Below are 18,675 nucleotides of genomic sequence, written 5' to 3' on the forward strand. Positions count from 1 at the left end.
TGTATTGAAAGGGTGATGTTATTTGTGATCTGTGGTAATATTGTTACTGGGATATTATTGAAACGATTTCTGAGGATGAAGTCTGATACTAATCTAAGTTGCTATATTTGAAATCTGAGAATTCTGCAAAGATATTTTTCATTATAAGCCGTGGTTCAATACTACTGAACCATTCCCTGTTGTAGTATTGCACTCAGACCTCTTTCCATCTTCACAGCATGATAAATTATAAGCTTGTTGAACTCTGGGCTTTTCTTTGAGTCATCTGTTAAACCTCAGATTAGATCAGAAAGGAATATCAGTATCTGAAAAAGAAGTCTTTACCTCATTTATCATCTCCACCAATCAGAAAACTGATGGAGTATTTGTAATTGTCACTGAGTGGCAGGGGGACAGATGGTGGACTATCATTCTATCAGAAGATGGCCTTTTCTCTTTTACATGGTGTCTGTTTCACAGTATTTCATTAGCTTCATTTTTCTCATCCGTCACTTCAAACAATATAATACATAGATTGTAGTAGATAAGAACATAAGTGTATCCTATACCTGTAGACAGGGACCTTGGCAGAGTTGAATCTTTTGTATAATTAAAATAGCCTATCGAGTTTTAAAAATTGTCATTGTCACATGTGTTTAATTTTTCAAAATGATGCTGTCACAAAGGACATTATTTTGATAAAAGGCATTACATTTCAGATTTTCTTAAATTTACTGTTTGACTAAATTTAAAATTTTATTTAAATATAATGGAACTCTCAAACTTTTTTTTTTAAGCATTTCTTCAGCACCTGCTTGTGCACTCTGCACTAGTCCAGGGACCAGGGAAATACAGATAAATAATGTCACTTGAGCCTATCTCTTAATTTTATGCTATCTCTGATAAATTTCATAGTTTCATGAATCTCTAAACACTCATTTGAATATAAAGGAACTAGTTTTTGTATATGGTGTTTTCACTTCTGAATAGTGCTTGGATGATAATAGTCTGTAGATATGGCTAATGCCATCCAAACAATCAGTAATTACAAATCAGCTTTACTGTGATATCTTTCTGGGGGATAATCTGCTGGAATAGTTTTATGAAAGTGATATCAGTCAAAATAATAGTTTAGATTCTTTTGGTCTTATTCTGAGTAAAACTCTGACTCTTTAACTTAAGCTGTTAGCATAAGCCCTTGGCACTTAGTATTGAATTAAATGTTAATAAGTTAAATGTTAATGAGCTAAGCTGTTACTTATTATTTTCAATATACTATGTCTGTGAGGTCGGTATTCAAAATATGTGGTAAAGTACTGTCTAAAAATGCCATGTTGTTTGTGGTTGAGTATTTCTTTATTTCTTCCCTTCTTTCATCTGCTTCTTCCTCTTTTTCTCCTGATTTTCCTTCTTCTTCCCTTCCCAAACACCTTCATCTCTCCACTCTTCCACCTCTTCTTCACCCCTCACTTTTCTTACCATCATCATCCAGAGAAACAAGAAAAACAAGTTCCAACCCTCCAGGCCTTCTCACCCTTTCCCAGTTTTTGTAGAAGACAGTGAGAAAATATTGTAAAATGCCTCCTATTTATCTTACTTCTTGTTGTGCCAGGCAGGCTTCAAAGAGCAGAATGCCTCATAATATTTTTAAGAATTTAAGAGAAAACATTATTTGGTTCTGGAATTGATTCATATCATTGGATTTTAGATTACAAAGTTTAGAAAGTAAAGGATGAGGTTGCGAGAAAAATGTTGTTTTCCAAACAAAATGTGAAAACCCTTGCATTAATTTCTCATCTATTTAGATTAGTAACTTGGCATCCACCCTGCTCTTGAAAGTAAACTTTTGGCTCTAGAGAAATATGCCTCTTGAACGTGACGTTTGATTTTCAAGTAAACATACATTTGTATTACTGTAATGAAATTCTGGTCCTTTTTATTCAAAGAAGACATATTTAAACGCTTTTTGATCAAAGAAGAATAACATCCTTAAAAATTCTCAGTTCTGTATTATAATATTTTTAAATAATGGGAAGCAAATTATTGTCTTTGATGTAGCACATTTTATGAAATGTATTTATTGTGTGGTAACCCTTGAGAGAGCTATAATAATTATAGTTAAATAAAGTCCTATATTGTGTCATTTATATTTTCCTGCTAATCAACTATTATTAGAACTTTGACATTCTTTCCCAAAGATCATGAACCTATCTATGGCTTAATTTTTTCCTGTCTCTTTAAAAAAATAAAGAACTATGAGAACCTTTAGGAAGAGTCTGATAGAATATCGAGGTCATAAACTTCAATATGAATTATTTCATTGAATATAGTAAATTATGTTAGAAAGGCCAGGGTTTGGTCTAGTATGCCGTAAAAGGTAATTAAAAGAATAAGGGTATAAACTTTGATGAGATCATCTGTATAGGTATTCGTTTCCTTATATGTTGTACTGGTATTTCTTATTGCAGCAATGTTGTTTTTATATAAAAAGTCACAACTGTGACTTTAAAACTAGACTTAAATTTGTCTGTGTGTATGTGTGTACACAGTGAGCCATCATTAATTAGCTTTTGGGCTTGATACATTCATTTCCAGAATGTTAGAAAATGGGGGACTTTACAATTTACTGTCTAATCCCTTTTCTTTTTTTCCTACTGAGGAAACTGAGGCCCAGAGAAGTCACTTAGCCGTGAGTTGTAGAATTTATCCTGGTATAGCTATCTTGACTCACAGTTCAGTGCTGTTTCGACTGCATTGATTTGCTTTTCTATTCCTAAGGAAAAACAGTCTCCCCTCTTAATGGATATTTAGAATTAACAGTGTCAAATACTGAGAATAGCCAATGAAGACTCATTTCTGACTTGTTAGTAGCAGATAAGTACTTGCACTGAGCAGGATTCCAGGGTAGGAGCTGTATTTTTAAAATTTTTATAGGAAAGAAGGAGATCCAGGGGCCTTTGGATGATTTTTGGTTCTGATTGATTCATATTTTGGAAATGAGTCGTAGATACTGTGTCTCAAAGAGTATACTTCGCTTTTCCTTGTGCCTGTTCCATAATAATTAGGATTGTGGATAGATACAGAAAGATGAGTGTATTTTTACGTAGTTATACTTATTCTTCTGCAGCACAAATGAGCCTATAGCAACTGTAACCTAATACAAACCAATCTTCTTTTCTTTAAATAGCTTGCCTTGTCCTTGCATTTCCTTATTAGCATTAATTTCACAATAATTAAAATATTAATATATATCAATTGTGGAAAATTTGAGAAAAATATAGTTTGCCTACTGTTAACATTTTGATCTAATTTTCAGCTCTTTACATATGAATATATGAATCTTACACACTTATTTATATATAAGCTGCATTGCAAGGATTGAATCCTGAATTTTTTTTATTTTTAAGAATATAAGCTATGTGGTTTAATTGTATACATTGGTCTTAAGATTTTTGATCTTATTACTTGCATATGTGATCTGTTTCACACTCTTTAAAACAGAAAATCATTGAGTAGCAGTCAGATTTCAAAAAGTCTTCCAAGTACAGCCAGACAGTTGTCTACGTGATACGCTACATATGACAACATAGAATGTACAATTATATTAACACAGACTTCTTTTCCAAGGGGTCAGTATTTTCACACATCTAATAGGTCTCACGCACAAGGTAATGGAAACAGCAATATCGGTGTCTCTCAATCACATCAAGTTCATCAGACGTATTAAAAGGGTAGCCATTTTTAATTGAGAATTTTTATATATATTATATATATGCTTTTTAAACATTTTTTTCTACATTATCTCTGTTTTACATAAATACAGAGCTTAGGAAATAATACTTAAATGAGAACACCTTGGACAAATCCTCAGGCTCTATCCTACAAGCGTTCCATTCAGGAAGATCTCAGTACTTCTCCACTTTCTTGTAAAAATTTACAAACTGATTCATAACCAGACCACTTTGGAAAAAGAAGAACAAAGTTGGAGATGTTATGCTACCTGATTATAAGGCTTATTATAAAAGTTATAGCAATCAGAATGGTGTAGTATTAGTATCTAGATTGGAAAATAGACAAGTGGAACAGAGTAGATAAATGGATCTACACCTGCATATTTAAATAACTGATTTTTTCTTTTTGTACAGCAGGTTCTTATTAGTCATCAATTTTATGCACATCAATGTATACATGTCAATCCCAATCGCCCAATTCAGCACACCACCATCCCCACCCCACCGCTTTCCCAGCTTGTTGTCCATACGTTTACGTTTGTTCTCTACATCTGTGTCTCAATTTCTGCCCTGCAAACCAGTTCATCTGCACCATTTTTCTAGGTTCCACATAAATGCGTTAATATACGATATTTGTTTTTCTCTTTCTGACTTACTTCACTCTGTATGACAGTCTCTAGATCCATCCACATCTCAACAAATGACCCAATTTCGTTCCTTTTTATGGCTGAGTAATATTCCATTGTATATATGTACCACATCTTCTTTATCCATTCATCTGTCGATGGGCATTTAAGTTGCTTCCATGACCTGGCTATTGTAAATAGTGCTGCAACGAACATTGGGGTGCATGTATCTTTTTGAATTATGGTTTTCTCTTGGTATATGCCCAGTAGTGGGATTACTGGATCATATGGTAATTCTATTTTTAGTTCTTTAAGGAACCTCCATACTGATCTCCATAGTGGCTGTATCAATTAACATTGCCACCAACAGTGCAAGAGGGTTCCCTTTTCTCCACACCCTCTCCGGCATTTGTTGTTTGTAGATTTTCTGATGATGCCCATTCTAACTGGTGTGAGGTGATACCTCATTGTAGTTTTGATTTGCATTTCTCTAATAATTAGTAATGTTGAGCTGCTTTTCATGTGCTTCTTGGCCATCTGTATGCCTTCTTTGGAGAAATATCTATTTAGGTCTTCTGCCCATTTTTGGATTGGGTTGTTTGTTTCTTTAATATTGAGCTGCATGAGCTGTTTATATATTTTGGAGATTAATCCTTTGTCCGTTGATTCGTTTGCAAATATTTTCTCCCATTCTGAGGGTTGTCTTTTCGTCTTGTTTATGGTTTCCTTTGCTGTGCAAAAGCTTTGAAGTTTCATTAGGTCCCATTTGTTTATTTTTGTTTTTATTTCCATTACTCTAGGAGGTGGATCAAAAAAGCTCTTGCTGTGATTTATGTCAGAGTGTTCTCCCTATGTTTTCCTCTAAGAGTTTTATAGCGTCCAGTATTATATTTATGTCTCTAATCCATTTTGAGTTTATTTTTGTGTATGGTGTTAGGGAGTGTTCTAATTTCATTCTTTTACATGTAGCTGTCCAGTTTTCCCAGCACCATTTATTGAAGAGACTGTCTTTTCTCCATTGTATATCCTTGCCTCCTTTGTCATAGATTAGTTGACCATAGGTGTGTGGGTTTATCTCTGGGATTTCTATCCTGTTCCATTGATCTGTCTTTCTGTTTTAGTGCCAGTACCATATTGTCTTGATTACTGTAGCTTTATAGTATAGTCTGAAGTCAGGGAGCCTGATTCCTCCAGCTCTGTTGTTTTCCCTCAAGACTGCTTTGGCTGTTCGGGGTCTTTTGTGTCTCCATACAAATTTTAAGATTTTTTGTTCTAGCTCCGTAAAAAATGCCATTGGTAATTTGATAGGGATTGCATTGAATCTGTAGATTGCTTTGGGTAGTATAGTCATTTTCACAATGTTGATTCTTCCAATCCAAGAACATTGTCTATCTCTCCATCTGTTGGTATCATCTTTAATTTTTTTCTTCAGTGTCTTATAGTTTTCTGCATACAGGTCTTTTGTCTCCCTAGGTAGGTTTATTCCTAGGTATTTTATTCTTTTTGTTGCAGTGGTAAATGGGAGTGTTTCCTTAATTTCTCTTTCAGATTTTTCATCATTAGTGTATAGGAATGCAAGAGACTTCTGTGCATTTATTTTGTATCCTGCAACTTTACCAAATTCATTGATTAGCTGTAGTTGTTTTCTGGTGGCATCTTTAGGATTCTCTCTGTATAGTATCATGTCATCTGCAAACAGTGATGGTTTTACTTCTTCGTTTCCAATTTGTATTCCTTTTATTTCTTTTTCTTCTCTGATTGCTGTGGCTAGGACTTCCAAAACTATGTTGAATAATAGGGGCAAGAGTGGACATCCTTGTCTTGTTCCTGACCTTAGAGGAAATGCTTTCAGTTTTTCACCATTGAGAATGATGTTTGCTGTGGGTTTGTCGTATATGGCCTTTATTATGTTGAAGTAGGTTCCCTCTGTGCCCACGTTCTGGAGAGTTTTTAATCACAAATTGGTGTTGAATTTTGTCAAAATCTTTTTCTGCATCTATTGAGATGATCATATGGTTTTTATTCTTCAGTTTGTTAATATGGTGTATCACATTGATTGATTTGCGTATATTGAAGAATCCTTGCATCCCTGGGATAAATCCCACTTGGTCATGGTATATGATCCTTTTAATGTGTTGTTGGATTCTGTTTGCTAGTATTTTGTTGAGGATTTTTGCATCTACTGAATTTTTATTTACCATTATACACTGAATGTTTTTAATATCATTACTGTTGTTTGAAACTAATCAAATCTGTATAGGATCATATTAATTCATGTACCATAATTTATGTAATCAATTCCCTACTGCTGATATTTTGTTGTAGCTCTCACTGCAGTGTGAATATATTTATAGAGTAGTATTGTTACAGAAGTAAATTACTTACAGTTTCTTTTTTTTTTTAACTGAACATTTATTAATTATTAAGTAGACTGGGCTGTGAAACTCTGGTTGTTCATATAGAATGGAGGCAGGAATATCAATCTTTGAAAACCTCTATTTTTGGATGGCCAGAACTATAGAAAACTTGAAGCAAGCAACATTTCGGGTAAAAGGAGATGAGACTGCTGTATTTTTCTTACCTTAGGCAGTTCTTTGGGGTTTTAAGAAAGAATGTCATTAAGGATTATTTTCTGCAGGATATTGTCTCCTTCTGTCCTTACTATAGATTTCAAACTTGGAGTACACACTTTTAGCACTTGAATAGTGCACAAACATGTAAATTTCATTTTAAGTCCAGTTCTTAGATGCTTGAGAGATAGGAATATTGTGATTTCATTTACTCCTTTTGGAAAGACAAACATAGAATTTTAAGATGCATGTGTACAAATTATTTCTTGTTACAAGATTTTCTAAACTGATTATTGTGGAGAATTTAAAACATTTATAATAGTAGTCAGAATAATACGACAAGCCTCCATGTAATCATCACTCAGCTGTAACAATGATAAAGTTATCCTGTCTTATTGACGTTCCATTCACTTTCCACAAATACTCTTTTGAAGTCAATTCCAGGTTTCATCTCATAAGAGCTATTTTAAAATGATTTACCTTCTATTTATACATGCTTATTATAAATGAGAGAATTAAAAATCTATCACAATCATCTAGTGACAACTTTTAGTAATTTTCCACCTTTTTTTTTAATAGGTCTTTATTGGAGTATAATTGCTTCACAATACTGTGTTAATTTCTGTTGCACAACAGAGCAAATCAGCCATATACATACACATGTCCCCACATCCCCTCCCTCTTGAGCCTCCCTACGATTGCCTTATTTTCTTATAGTCATTCTATGCACATACGTATACACATATAAAAATGCAAAGATATATATAATTATTATAAAATTTTGTACATAATTGCATTAATTAGGGAAAAGACTAATCTGCTGTAATAGTGACAAAAATACAGTGATTTTAAGAACATAGAAGTTTATTTCTCACAATAAAGTCCTGAGGTAAGCAATCCCAAGTGGTCAGTCCTGAGGTAAGCACTCCCAAGGCTTTATGCCATGTTGTTTTTCAGAGATCCATCTTCTGTCTCTATTATCCCCTAAGATATGCCCTCCCCTTCAGAGTCAGAGCTGTGTTATAGGCCCTTTTGTGTTCCAGTTTGCAGAAGGGGAAGAAAGTGAATGGTCTTCAAACACTGAACATGCATTCATAGTCCATTGATGAGAATTCAGTCACATGGCTACCACTAGCTATAAGAGGGACTGGGAAATTCAGTTCCTAGCTGAAGAATTGTGTGACTTGCTAAAGCTTTGTTACTGTGCAGCCTGCTGCAATGCAGTATGTTCCTCTGTAGTCTCTATTGCCTGCTCATGGGCAGGCGGATCTAGAGGCTTGATCAAGCTAAGGTTCAACCCATTTGGAAAAACTGTATTTGGTGCTGAGTTCTTTCATCAGGATGAACTTAATGTCTGATTGTCTTTCTTTTTGTGATGTTGACATATTAGCTGTTGATGCTCTTGGGTTTTGATTAATGGATACTTAAATCCATTAATTCATGAATATGGGGATATTCTAATTATACATTTCATTTGCATTTATTATTTGGAATACATTTATAAGGAGATGCTTTCCCTCATCTACTATTTGGTTATCAAGTGGCAGGTTAAAATTTTGATTATTTACCTGTTTTCAGTATAATGAGTTGGTTTCCTATTATCCTTCAACTGTGTCCACAATTAGTTTTTAAAATGTATATCATTATAAACTCTGTAATTAAACACTTTTGATGGGTTTCAGTCATTGGAAAATTTCCTTTTTTTAAAGCTCAAATTATGCTATCTTTTGGTCAGTGGGAGCCTCTTAAAGTTTGCTCTCAAGTTCTTTTGACATGAGCCTAGTTGAATTTGTTAGTTACCTTGCCACTTGGTATGGCAAGACATTTAGTTTATGATTAACTATTTCATTAAGAAGCCCTAATTACTTTTACTGAGAAAGGGTATTTTAAGAGCAGAAGAAGGGATGGTCATTGCTACTGGGTGGATCACTGTGAACAGAATTACAGAATAAAGAAATAAAATGTATGTGATATGTGTGTGAGTATGTTACATACAAGCTCATATACGTGTGTGCATATATGTTTATTATTTATTAAATGACGATGGACTCATGAACTCTTACAATTCAAATTTAGGACTACATGGGTTTTATTTAACCTTCTCCATATTGTATCTGTATCTCTTTTCTTCCATACCAAGCATTCAGGATATAAAGGACACAGGGAATGATAGAATTATAATACCCATAATCTCCTTTACTTCATCCCACATTACACACACAGCAGTCTTAGAATGACATTACTAATAATCCCACCACCAATGTTAATTACTGAGAACAGTTTAAAATTCTTTTCATGTTTTCCCCATTCTCCTCATCTTTTTTTATTAGTAATTCTGTCAAAAGTCTGACATATAGCCATTATATAGCTATATTTCTTTAACTTTTAATCACTAGTGTAGTCTTAGTTCTGTAAGTGTACGTGTAATGTTTACCACGAGTCTTATGTCTGTGTCTCTCTAGTCTTGTTGGTTTTCTGAGGCTTGTTCTGTAGTAGATTCTTCAGGAAGGTCTCATGAGAATAATATTCTCTGAGGTTTTTTTAAATGTTGATAACAGTTTATCTGTGCTTTTCATACTTGAAAGTTGGTTTTGCTGGATATAAAATCCTTAGCTCACATTTCTTTCTTTAAAAAATACTAAATACATTACAGTAGTCCCCTCTCATCCTTGGAGGATATGTTCCAAGACCCTAGTGGATGCCTAAAACCATGGATAGTACCAAATACTATATATACAGTTAATCCTTGAACAACACGGGTTTGAGCTATGCGAGTCCACTTATACATGGATTATTTTCAATAAAATGATCTGTGGTTGGTTGAATCTGCGAACATGGAAGGCCACCTGTAAGATTACATGCAGATTTTTGACTGTGTGGGAATTAGCATCACTAACCCCCATGTTTTTCAAGGGTCAGCTGTATTGTTTTTTTCTATACATAAATACCTGTGATAAAGTTTAATTTATAAATTAGGCAAGTAAGAGAATATCTGAATTGCCAGTATCACTACTCCTGTGCTTTGGGACCATTATTAAGTAAAATAGCGTTACTTAAAAACAAGCACTGCTGTACCACAATCCATCTGATAACCTAGATGGCTACTAAGTGACTAACGGGTAGGTGCAGCATGGAAACACTGGACAAAGGAAGATTTACATCCAGGCCATGTAGCAGATTGGTGTGAGACTTCATCACACTACTCAGAACAATACACAATTTTAAACTTATGAATTGTTTATTTCTGGAATTTTCCATTTAATATTTTCAGACCCTGGTGACCACAGGTAACTGAAACCACAGAAAGTGAAACCGAGGATAAGGGGGTACTACTGTACTTCATTTTCTTCTGGCATAAAATATTGCTGTCAAAAGGGCTGATGATAATCTAATTTTTTTCATAAATTATATTTTTAGAAATTGTAATACAATATGTCTTGGTATTAGCCACTCTGGGTCAATATTTTCAGATATGTGGTGTACTCTTTCAATATTTAATTATATTCTTTTTCAGGAAAGTTTTCTTGAATTATAGTTTTTAATATTTGATTTGTTCCCTTGGTTTGATTTTCTTTTTCAGGCACTCCTGTTCAGTTTGCTGCATCTTTCCCTATCTTCTGTATTTCCACTTACTCTCAAATAATTTTTATTTCTTTTGCTTTAAGTATTTTTCTACCTTTTATCTTTTAGTTGTCTGAGGCATTATTTGTTGTGTTTATTCATCTTTTGTCATCTGTTTTATCTTCATTTCTTAAATGATTTATTTTCTTTTGCAGTCTTCATTGAGTTCTGTGACCTAAATGCTGAGGTGCTTAGGATGGCGATTTGTGTCAGAACATTTTCTGTATTTGTTTTAATTTATTTTGAAATAGAAGGTTGCATTTTTATCTTTTCTGTGCATTTTTTTGGTGTGTTTTCATTGTTGTAGTGTTGCTATTCTACTTATTTTCTTTTTCTTTTAATAAGTTTGACATTTGACCTTGATACTTTTGTATTGCTTATTTTTATGTGGAACTGGTTTTATAAGACTTTTATAATGAGTTGTGACTCAAGGTACCTATTCTAACTTCTTAGAGCTCCCTCTTCTATTGTTTTTGTGCAAAATATAGTGACTTGCTTTCTAAAATTTCTTGATTCTGTTTCCCTGCTCTGCTTTTATCGAGGCTTTTCCCCCCTTTGTCTCAATTATCCCTAGTTGGCTTAATTAAGTTCCTTTTTTAACAGTTTCTCCTCGGCTCAGTTTCAAGAGTTCACAGGGCCTAGCCTTCACCACACTGTTCAGACCTTCTTAATGCAGGCACCTTTTACTCACCTGCCATTTGAGTGGGAAACCTCTCTCAGTTTTAGATGCTGTTCGCAAATTGGCCTATTGAACTCTCCAGTGAAAAACAGTTCCTTTTAGAGTTCTGTTCTCAAGTTCATTATTCACTCTTGTTGTTTCCCTCTGATTTCTCCTTCAAAGGCACTGAAACACAGCTGACCTATTGGTAGTTTGTCCTCACCCTGTTCTATTTGGAGGCTGTGGGGATACCTTGTCACTTACTTTGTTGTAAATATTTTCTGTGGGTTTTGTTTTTGCTATCTAATCTTTCTTTCTGATTTATATGATGATTCCAAGAGGATCTTAAACATTGCTACCACTGCCTTCATTTTCTCAGAAATCTCCTAAGTGTTTTAATGACTAATACTTCATCATAGAAATATACCATAATTTTCTCAACCACTTCTCAGTGTGAAAAACCTTCTTTGTACATTCTCTCCATCTTCAGAAACCATCTCAAAACCTTCTTCCTGTATAGTCTTCATGGTTTTAATGGAAAAATAACTATTAATCATCCTGTGTCACACCCAACAATGCATTTCTTTTATCATCAAAAGGCGGTCTCTTTCTTACAAAAAGTGAAAACATAATGCAAACCACCAGAAGCAAATCTATAAAACCTTGAAATGTGTCTATAGAAAGCCAGACAAAAGACACATTTTAAGTCACAGAAGACAAAATACAAACAAATGGTTAAGCATACTAATATCACTTTTTCAGCTAACAAATTGACATATTTACAAAAAAAAAAAAAGACAAAAGAAAACAGAAACACTAGATACTAGCAAATCACTTGTGGGGACTTAATTCTCATTTTGGTTGTTTCGGAATACATATGAGAAGCCTTAAAAATATGTGTAATCTGTAACCCAGGAATTTCAGTTCTATGATTTGATCATAAAGGAATAATATACTCTGTGTTTAAAATTTTAACTATAGGAGTATTTATTGCCCTGGTATTTATTATATTGAATAAATAAAATAAATCCAAATATCTAACAAAAAAGCATTTAGTAAAATTAGGTGTACTGCTATAATCAGTAGATTATGTTCTAGAACATTATTTAATGGTATGAATATATTTGCAATATTAAATTTAAAAAGCAGATTATAAAATATAAAAGGTATGCTCATTTTAATAAAAATATATATGAATAAAAATGTCTGGATGATATACTCAAATAATTATTTTTAGGTGTTAAGATTATAGGAGATTTTTATTTCTTAGTTTTATTCATATTTTCTATAATTAACATGTTGATTTTGTATTAAGAAAAAAGTTAAACAAAAATATATATTCTCATTTGTTTTTAGTTTTGAGGTTTTTAAAAAATTAACTTAAATTTGAGGGCATGATGTGTGTTGTATGTGTGAATGTGTATGTTAATGTAATGTCTTTTTAAAAGATGCAATTTTTTTGTTCTGTATAGAATCCAAATTTTTCTATATAATGTCTGCATTTTCATAATAAGGATCCTATTAATACTTAATGGATTCTATTAGATATGTAAATAACATTTATGTACAACTGAAAATAGTATAATTGAACTTTTCACAAAATTGAAGATGTCATTTGGAAGATTTCCTTTCCTTAACGCAGTGATAGAAATTAGATGTCAGAGACTCAGCCCACATGAGCAGTGTAGCGGGAGGGAATGTGGAGTAGTAAAAAAGGTTGGTCTTGTGAAGTCAGCCAGTTGTGGTTTTGAACTTGAGTTTTGTGATCATGGACATAATATTGAACCTCTTTGAGCCTTTGTGAAATATCTGTAAAATGTAAACATATTGCCACCTGTTCTATGGGGTTGTGAAGATTTTAGGAAATAATGTATGCACTTTGGCCCTTTGCTGGTCACAGTAAGTATTTAATAAATGATTAAAGAAAATAATTGCTTCTGCATTTGAGAGAATATTTTCTGCCTTTGGTTGTGGCGTTTCTGTTTTGCTTTTTTGGTAGGTTTATGAATTGAAAAGTTTCTTTTTATCAGTTGTACAACACAGTGATTCAATATTTACATAGATTATACTCCATTTACAGTTATATATTATATAACATATATATTTATATCCCCTGTGCTGTACACTACATCCTTTTATCTTATTTATTTCATAACTAGTAGCTTGTACCTCTTAATCCCCTTCCATTGTCTTGTCCCTCCCCATCCCTCGCCCCAGTGGTAACCACTAGTTTGTTCTCTGTGACTGTGAGTCTGTTTCTGTTTTGTTATGTCCACTTGTTTTATTTTTTGGATTCCACATATAAGAGAGAACATAAAAGATTTGTCTTTCTCTGACTTCACTAAGCATAAAATTTTCATAATGAGCACAACTCTATGACTCAAACTTATTTTCCAGCCATATATGTAAGGTACTAGTCAAGAATACAGACTCCATAATCATACTGTCTGGGTTTAAACTTAGGCCCTAGCACTACTACCTCCAAAGCTGCTTAGTCATGATCTTGACCTTTTAACTTCAGAAAAGTTATTTGATTCTGTGTTTGTTTCCTCATAGTTAAGATGGGAATAATAACAATATATACCTTTTAGTATAAAGGACTAAATGATCATATGTAAAGTACTTACCTCAATATATGTTGTAGAATAAACCCTCATAAATACTATTTTTGTCTTTTTTTAATTGAGATATAATTGGCAGAACATTTGTGTTAGTTTTAGGTGTACCACATAATGTTTGATATATATAGTGTATGAAATGTAAACTTACTTACCATATAAGTTTAGTTAAAGTCTATCACCACACATAGTTAACATTTTTTTTTCTTGTGATGAGAACTTTCAGGATCTATTCTCTTAGCAACTTTCAAATATACAATACAGTATTGTGAACTATAGTCACTATGTTGTACATTACATTCCCATGATTTATTTATCTTATAACTGGAAGTTTGTACATTTTGACCACCTTCATTCATTTGACCACAAATACTATTTTAGATCTTATTACCTCATCCTCTTCTCATCATTCATTTAACATTTACTTATTGAGTGCCTACCATATGCCAAGCACAGCACCAGACACTGAAACATCACTGAGCAAAACGAAGTCAGTGCCCTCATGAAACTTATATTCTAGTGCAGGAGATTGCAAATGAATATTGATGTTAGGCACTAATATTAGACAAGTCCTATGAAGGAAAATAAACAAAATAAGAAGATGGCAAATAATAGAAGGTGTTACTTAAGATTGGGTGTTCATTTTACCTGAGACTATGCAAGTACTTGGAGAAGAATATTCTTGGCTAAGGAAACAAGAGTCCTGACGCAGTACCATTCCTGATGAATGTGGGGAACAACAGCATCCGCTCCACTGTGGATAGAAAGGAGTGAACAAAGGAGAGAGTAGTGTAAGATGAGGTGAGAGAGGTTGATGATGTGGGGGCTTAGTAGGCCATGGTAAGGACTTTGGATTTGACCCTAAATGTGATGAGAACTCAAGATTTTGATAAGAGGAATGATATGATGTGATTTATATTTTTAAAAGTCGCTGATTTTGTAAAGGAAGGATTTGGAGATCATAGAAGCTGCAAGAACATTTAAGAGGCTATTGCGATAATATGGATGAGAGCTGATGATGCCTTAGACTAGGTGATGGTGGTGGGGAGAAGTGGTTGGATTGGGATTAATATGGGTATATTTGAAAGTAGAGCTGATAGGAGTTACTAGTGTATTAGATGTGAGCAATTGTACAAATAGTGGGACCATTTACTGAACACTCTAAGAGCAATTTATATTGGGAGCGTAAGAGTTTTGTTGTAGAATATTATTTTGGAAATGCTTATGGTGGAAATATTCTACTTAAGTGGAGATTTTCAGGAGACAGTTTGATATAGGAATGGAGTTCAGGGGAGAGGTCTGGACTAGGGATAAAAATTTGGGAATTGCCTGTGTGAATAATGTTTCAAGTCACTGCACTTGATGGATAAGTTTGAATAGAGAAGAGGGAGGATCTGAAGATAGGTCTGAGATGTTTAACATTTACCAGTCAAGAAGAGGAAAAGGATCTAGCAAGGAAAACGTAGAAGGTACAGCTGGAGTTAGGAGGACAATGTGATGTCTAGTAACCTAGTGAAGAAGGAGTGTCAGGGAGGAAGAAGTGATCTACAGTGCTAATGGTGTTGGAAATTTAAGGAGAGGGTCTAAAATAATTTCTAGGAAGGAGAATGTGGGTAGACTAAGGTTGCTTGATTGCCTGGCAATACTGGAGCCCATTTGAGGTGTAATGTCATAAATTTAAAGTTAGAGTAGTCAACATGGTTTGTAATTATAGCCATATTAATCTGCTCAGTTATGGGTACACAGTAGGGAAAGAGTTGGATTTAGGGTTAGGATTTTTCCATGCAAGTATGAAAGAAGAACAGAGGGGCAAGCGAGTTGTGTACATGCAAGGGAGTGATTACGGTGATGAGCCGCAAAATCCAAGATGGCTAAGGAGGGCACTGGGGCCAACTTCTGCTGCCAGTAACCACCTTCCACTTTCTCATCTCTGCCTGTTTTCTGAGATGCCCTTTTCCTTTCTCCTTCCTGCCACCTTTACCAACCACCAGCCCAAACAAATACACACATCCCCAATATCCATATGTTCAAATTCAATCAAGGGATAGCAGACGTGGTGCTTCCTTCTTAAAATCTTTCCTCTTTACCCTGAGTGAACAGTGATCTTGTTTCCCCTTTTGAGCTCCTATAGCACACTCTTAACTCTCAAGTTTGGTATTATACATTTGTGTACATATTTTACCTCTCCTACTGCAGTGTAGGGTTGCAAGGCACAGGGATATGTCGCTGTATCCTTAGCATTTAGCGCAATTGATGTGCAGCAAAGGTTTGGTGAGTCAATGAAAATCTCAAGTAAAACAGTTTCTTCAGTTTTTCCCCAAGCAATTTTTGAAACCAGTATTTCATAGAGATTACTTTTACTTTCATCTATATATTCTTTCATACTCACTGTAGTCTGTATCAATGCTATGTTATTTCTTAATCATCATCACCATTATTTCATTTATTTATCTTGCAGGAGCACCTTTCCTTAAAGAAGTATATTATTGACATTGTGGTTGAAAGTGCAGCTCCACCAGAGCCTTTGAAAGATGGAGAAGAGCGGCAAAAAAACAAAAAAAAAAAGCCAAAAAGATAAAAGCCCGGATGAACTTCAGGTACTAAAAATTTCCTTAAAAACAAAGAAAAACTCTTAGTGATGTATCTTTTTTAATGTAAATCCAAGGAAGACCCTGTCTCCCCGCCAAAAAAGTTTAAACTTGTTTGCTTCAAGAAAGCCTTGAAAATAACACTGATGAGCCTAATTTATAGCCACTTTCTTTGATTAAGAAAGAAAACTGCATATCGATCTGAAGCCCTTGCTTTCACCTGTTAAGAGCTCTTCTTATAATTGGATGCCAAAGCCCTGCCAAACTTGTGCCTCCTTCAGCATACAACAGTATGTTTAAGTATGTGTAAACCAAGCCTATTTTTCTTTCCAACTATTGATTTTTAAATGAAGTATCAAAGAAAATCAATAGCAATCAACAAATAGAAGTCTGCTGGCTGTAGTGTCAAATACCATGACTAGGTTTAATCAATTTGGTAGCCTGTCACAACAAGAAAAAGTTCAAGAAATATCTTGAGATGGAAAGTGAGTTGTCAGATCTGTAGTTTCTCATCTGCCTCCAAAGTGATATCTGAGGATCAGACAGCTGTGTAGAATACCATTACCTCACAAGCTTTGAGCATCATCTGATTGATGAGTCTTGTTCGAGGACACAAATGTCGTTCCTCCTTAGAAGATAGTTCTCTGCTATTTGAAGGAAGGTAGTCTGAATATGTTGTTATACCCTTATTCCCAAATGGTTTGAAAGATAGAGAAGCTTCACCCATGGGATTACAGAAATACAGGTCTAGAATAATGGTGAACAGGAGTTATCTCTCTATAGTTTCCAATTTCAGATTGTAATTTAAAAAGGTGTCATTTCATCTTATAGAATCAGTGAAAACTTGAGAGTACTCATTCAGGCAAAAAATAGAAAAGGCTTCTTTGATTATATTTTTTGAAGTTCCTCCAAGTTTCTAAAACTAGTTTTGCAGTATATACTTCAGGGTATTACTGACCTTCATTTCTAGTTTGTGCTAAGAACTTGCTGAGGTCCTGAAATGCTGTAGAGTCCATTCTTTGGACCTCTCTTTTTTTTCCTCTGTGTACACATTCCCTTGGCTAGTTGACCCAGTTCTGTGGCTTTAAATATTCTCCATTTGCTGATGGCTACCAATTTTATATATCTTCAGTTTTACTCAAACTTAGTATGTCCAAACAACAAGCTGCTGCTTTCTTCTCTGCAACACCCCTCCCGAAAAAAAACCCGTTCTTGTCCCATAGTCTTCCCTATCGTAATGACCAGGTGCTCTGTTCTAGTTGTGTATGCCAAAACCCTTGAAGTTGTCCTTGACCTTTTTCTTTCTCCCACACTACTCATCCAATCTAACTGCAAATAATGTTAGCTTTGCTTTAAAATACATTCAGAATTTGACTGTCTTTCTCTAGCATCACTACTTCCTCCTTCAACCAAGCCTCCATCATATCTCACCTGGATTATTGCTGTACTCCTCTGACTAGTTTCTTTGTTTCTATCCTTGGCTCCTTACTGTCTATTCCAAACACGCTAGCCAAAGTGAACCTGTTAAAATGTCAGATCACGTCACTTCTCTTCTCAAAACCTCAGGGCTTTTAAACTTCAGTACTTCAGTTTTCCTCTTCCTGGATGGCTCTTCCTACTTCTATCTATAGAGCTTAGCTCCCTTACCTCCTTCAGGTCTTTGCTCAAATGTCACCTTTTCAGTGAGGTCCTTCAGGGAAGTATAGTATAGTTTTATATATATATATATATACACACACACATATATATATATTAATATAATATATATAGTAATAATGCTAGTTTATTAAAGAAAATCTTTAAGTTATAGGAAAAAAACTATAATTCTGGTACTAATATTTTGGCATATATATCCTTTTTATGCATACTTATCTGTATCTATAGACTTTTTTTTTCATTGCAGTATGATTTATTTAAGTGAAAGTAGAGATCTCTAATGTACAGATTGTTTAGTTTTGCCAAATCTAGATACTCATGTGAGCCATACTCCTGTCAAAGTTTAGAACACTTCCATTACTCCACAGAGTGTCTTTGTGTCTCTTTTCCAGTCAGTCTTCCACCACTCCTGGTGCTTGGTAACCACTGATCTGCTTTCTATCATTATAGATTAGTTTTTCCTGTTCTAGGAATGCATACAAATGAAATCAGATTCCTCTGTGGCTGGCTTCTTTTACTAAGTACAGTTGATCCTTGAACAATGAGAGGGTTAGGGGCACTGACTCTCCATACAGTCAAAAAATCCACATATAACTTATTGGTCCTCTGTATCTGCAGTTCCTCTGTA

The 18,675-nt window shown here is 34.3% G+C and overlaps 1 protein-coding gene across 1 annotated transcript in view; it reads left to right on the top strand.

Annotated features, from left to right (window-relative positions):
• Positions 1 to 18,675, top strand: part of SCAPER (S-phase cyclin A associated protein in the ER) — a 459,896-nt gene that overhangs the window by 177,200 nt on the left and 264,021 nt on the right. The window contains 2 exon segments of the mRNA XM_029238862.1: positions 16,262 to 16,357; positions 16,360 to 16,400. Of these exon segments, the coding sequence (XP_029094695.1) occupies positions 16,262 to 16,357; positions 16,360 to 16,400 (137 nt within the window).

The sequence above is a fragment of the Monodon monoceros genome, unplaced genomic scaffold, assembly GCF_005190385.1.
Source record: "Monodon monoceros isolate NGI ecotype Baffin Bay Population unplaced genomic scaffold, NGI_Narwhal_1 Super_Scaffold_21, whole genome shotgun sequence".
NCBI classification, from domain to species: Eukaryota; Metazoa; Chordata; class Mammalia; order Artiodactyla; family Monodontidae; genus Monodon; species Monodon monoceros.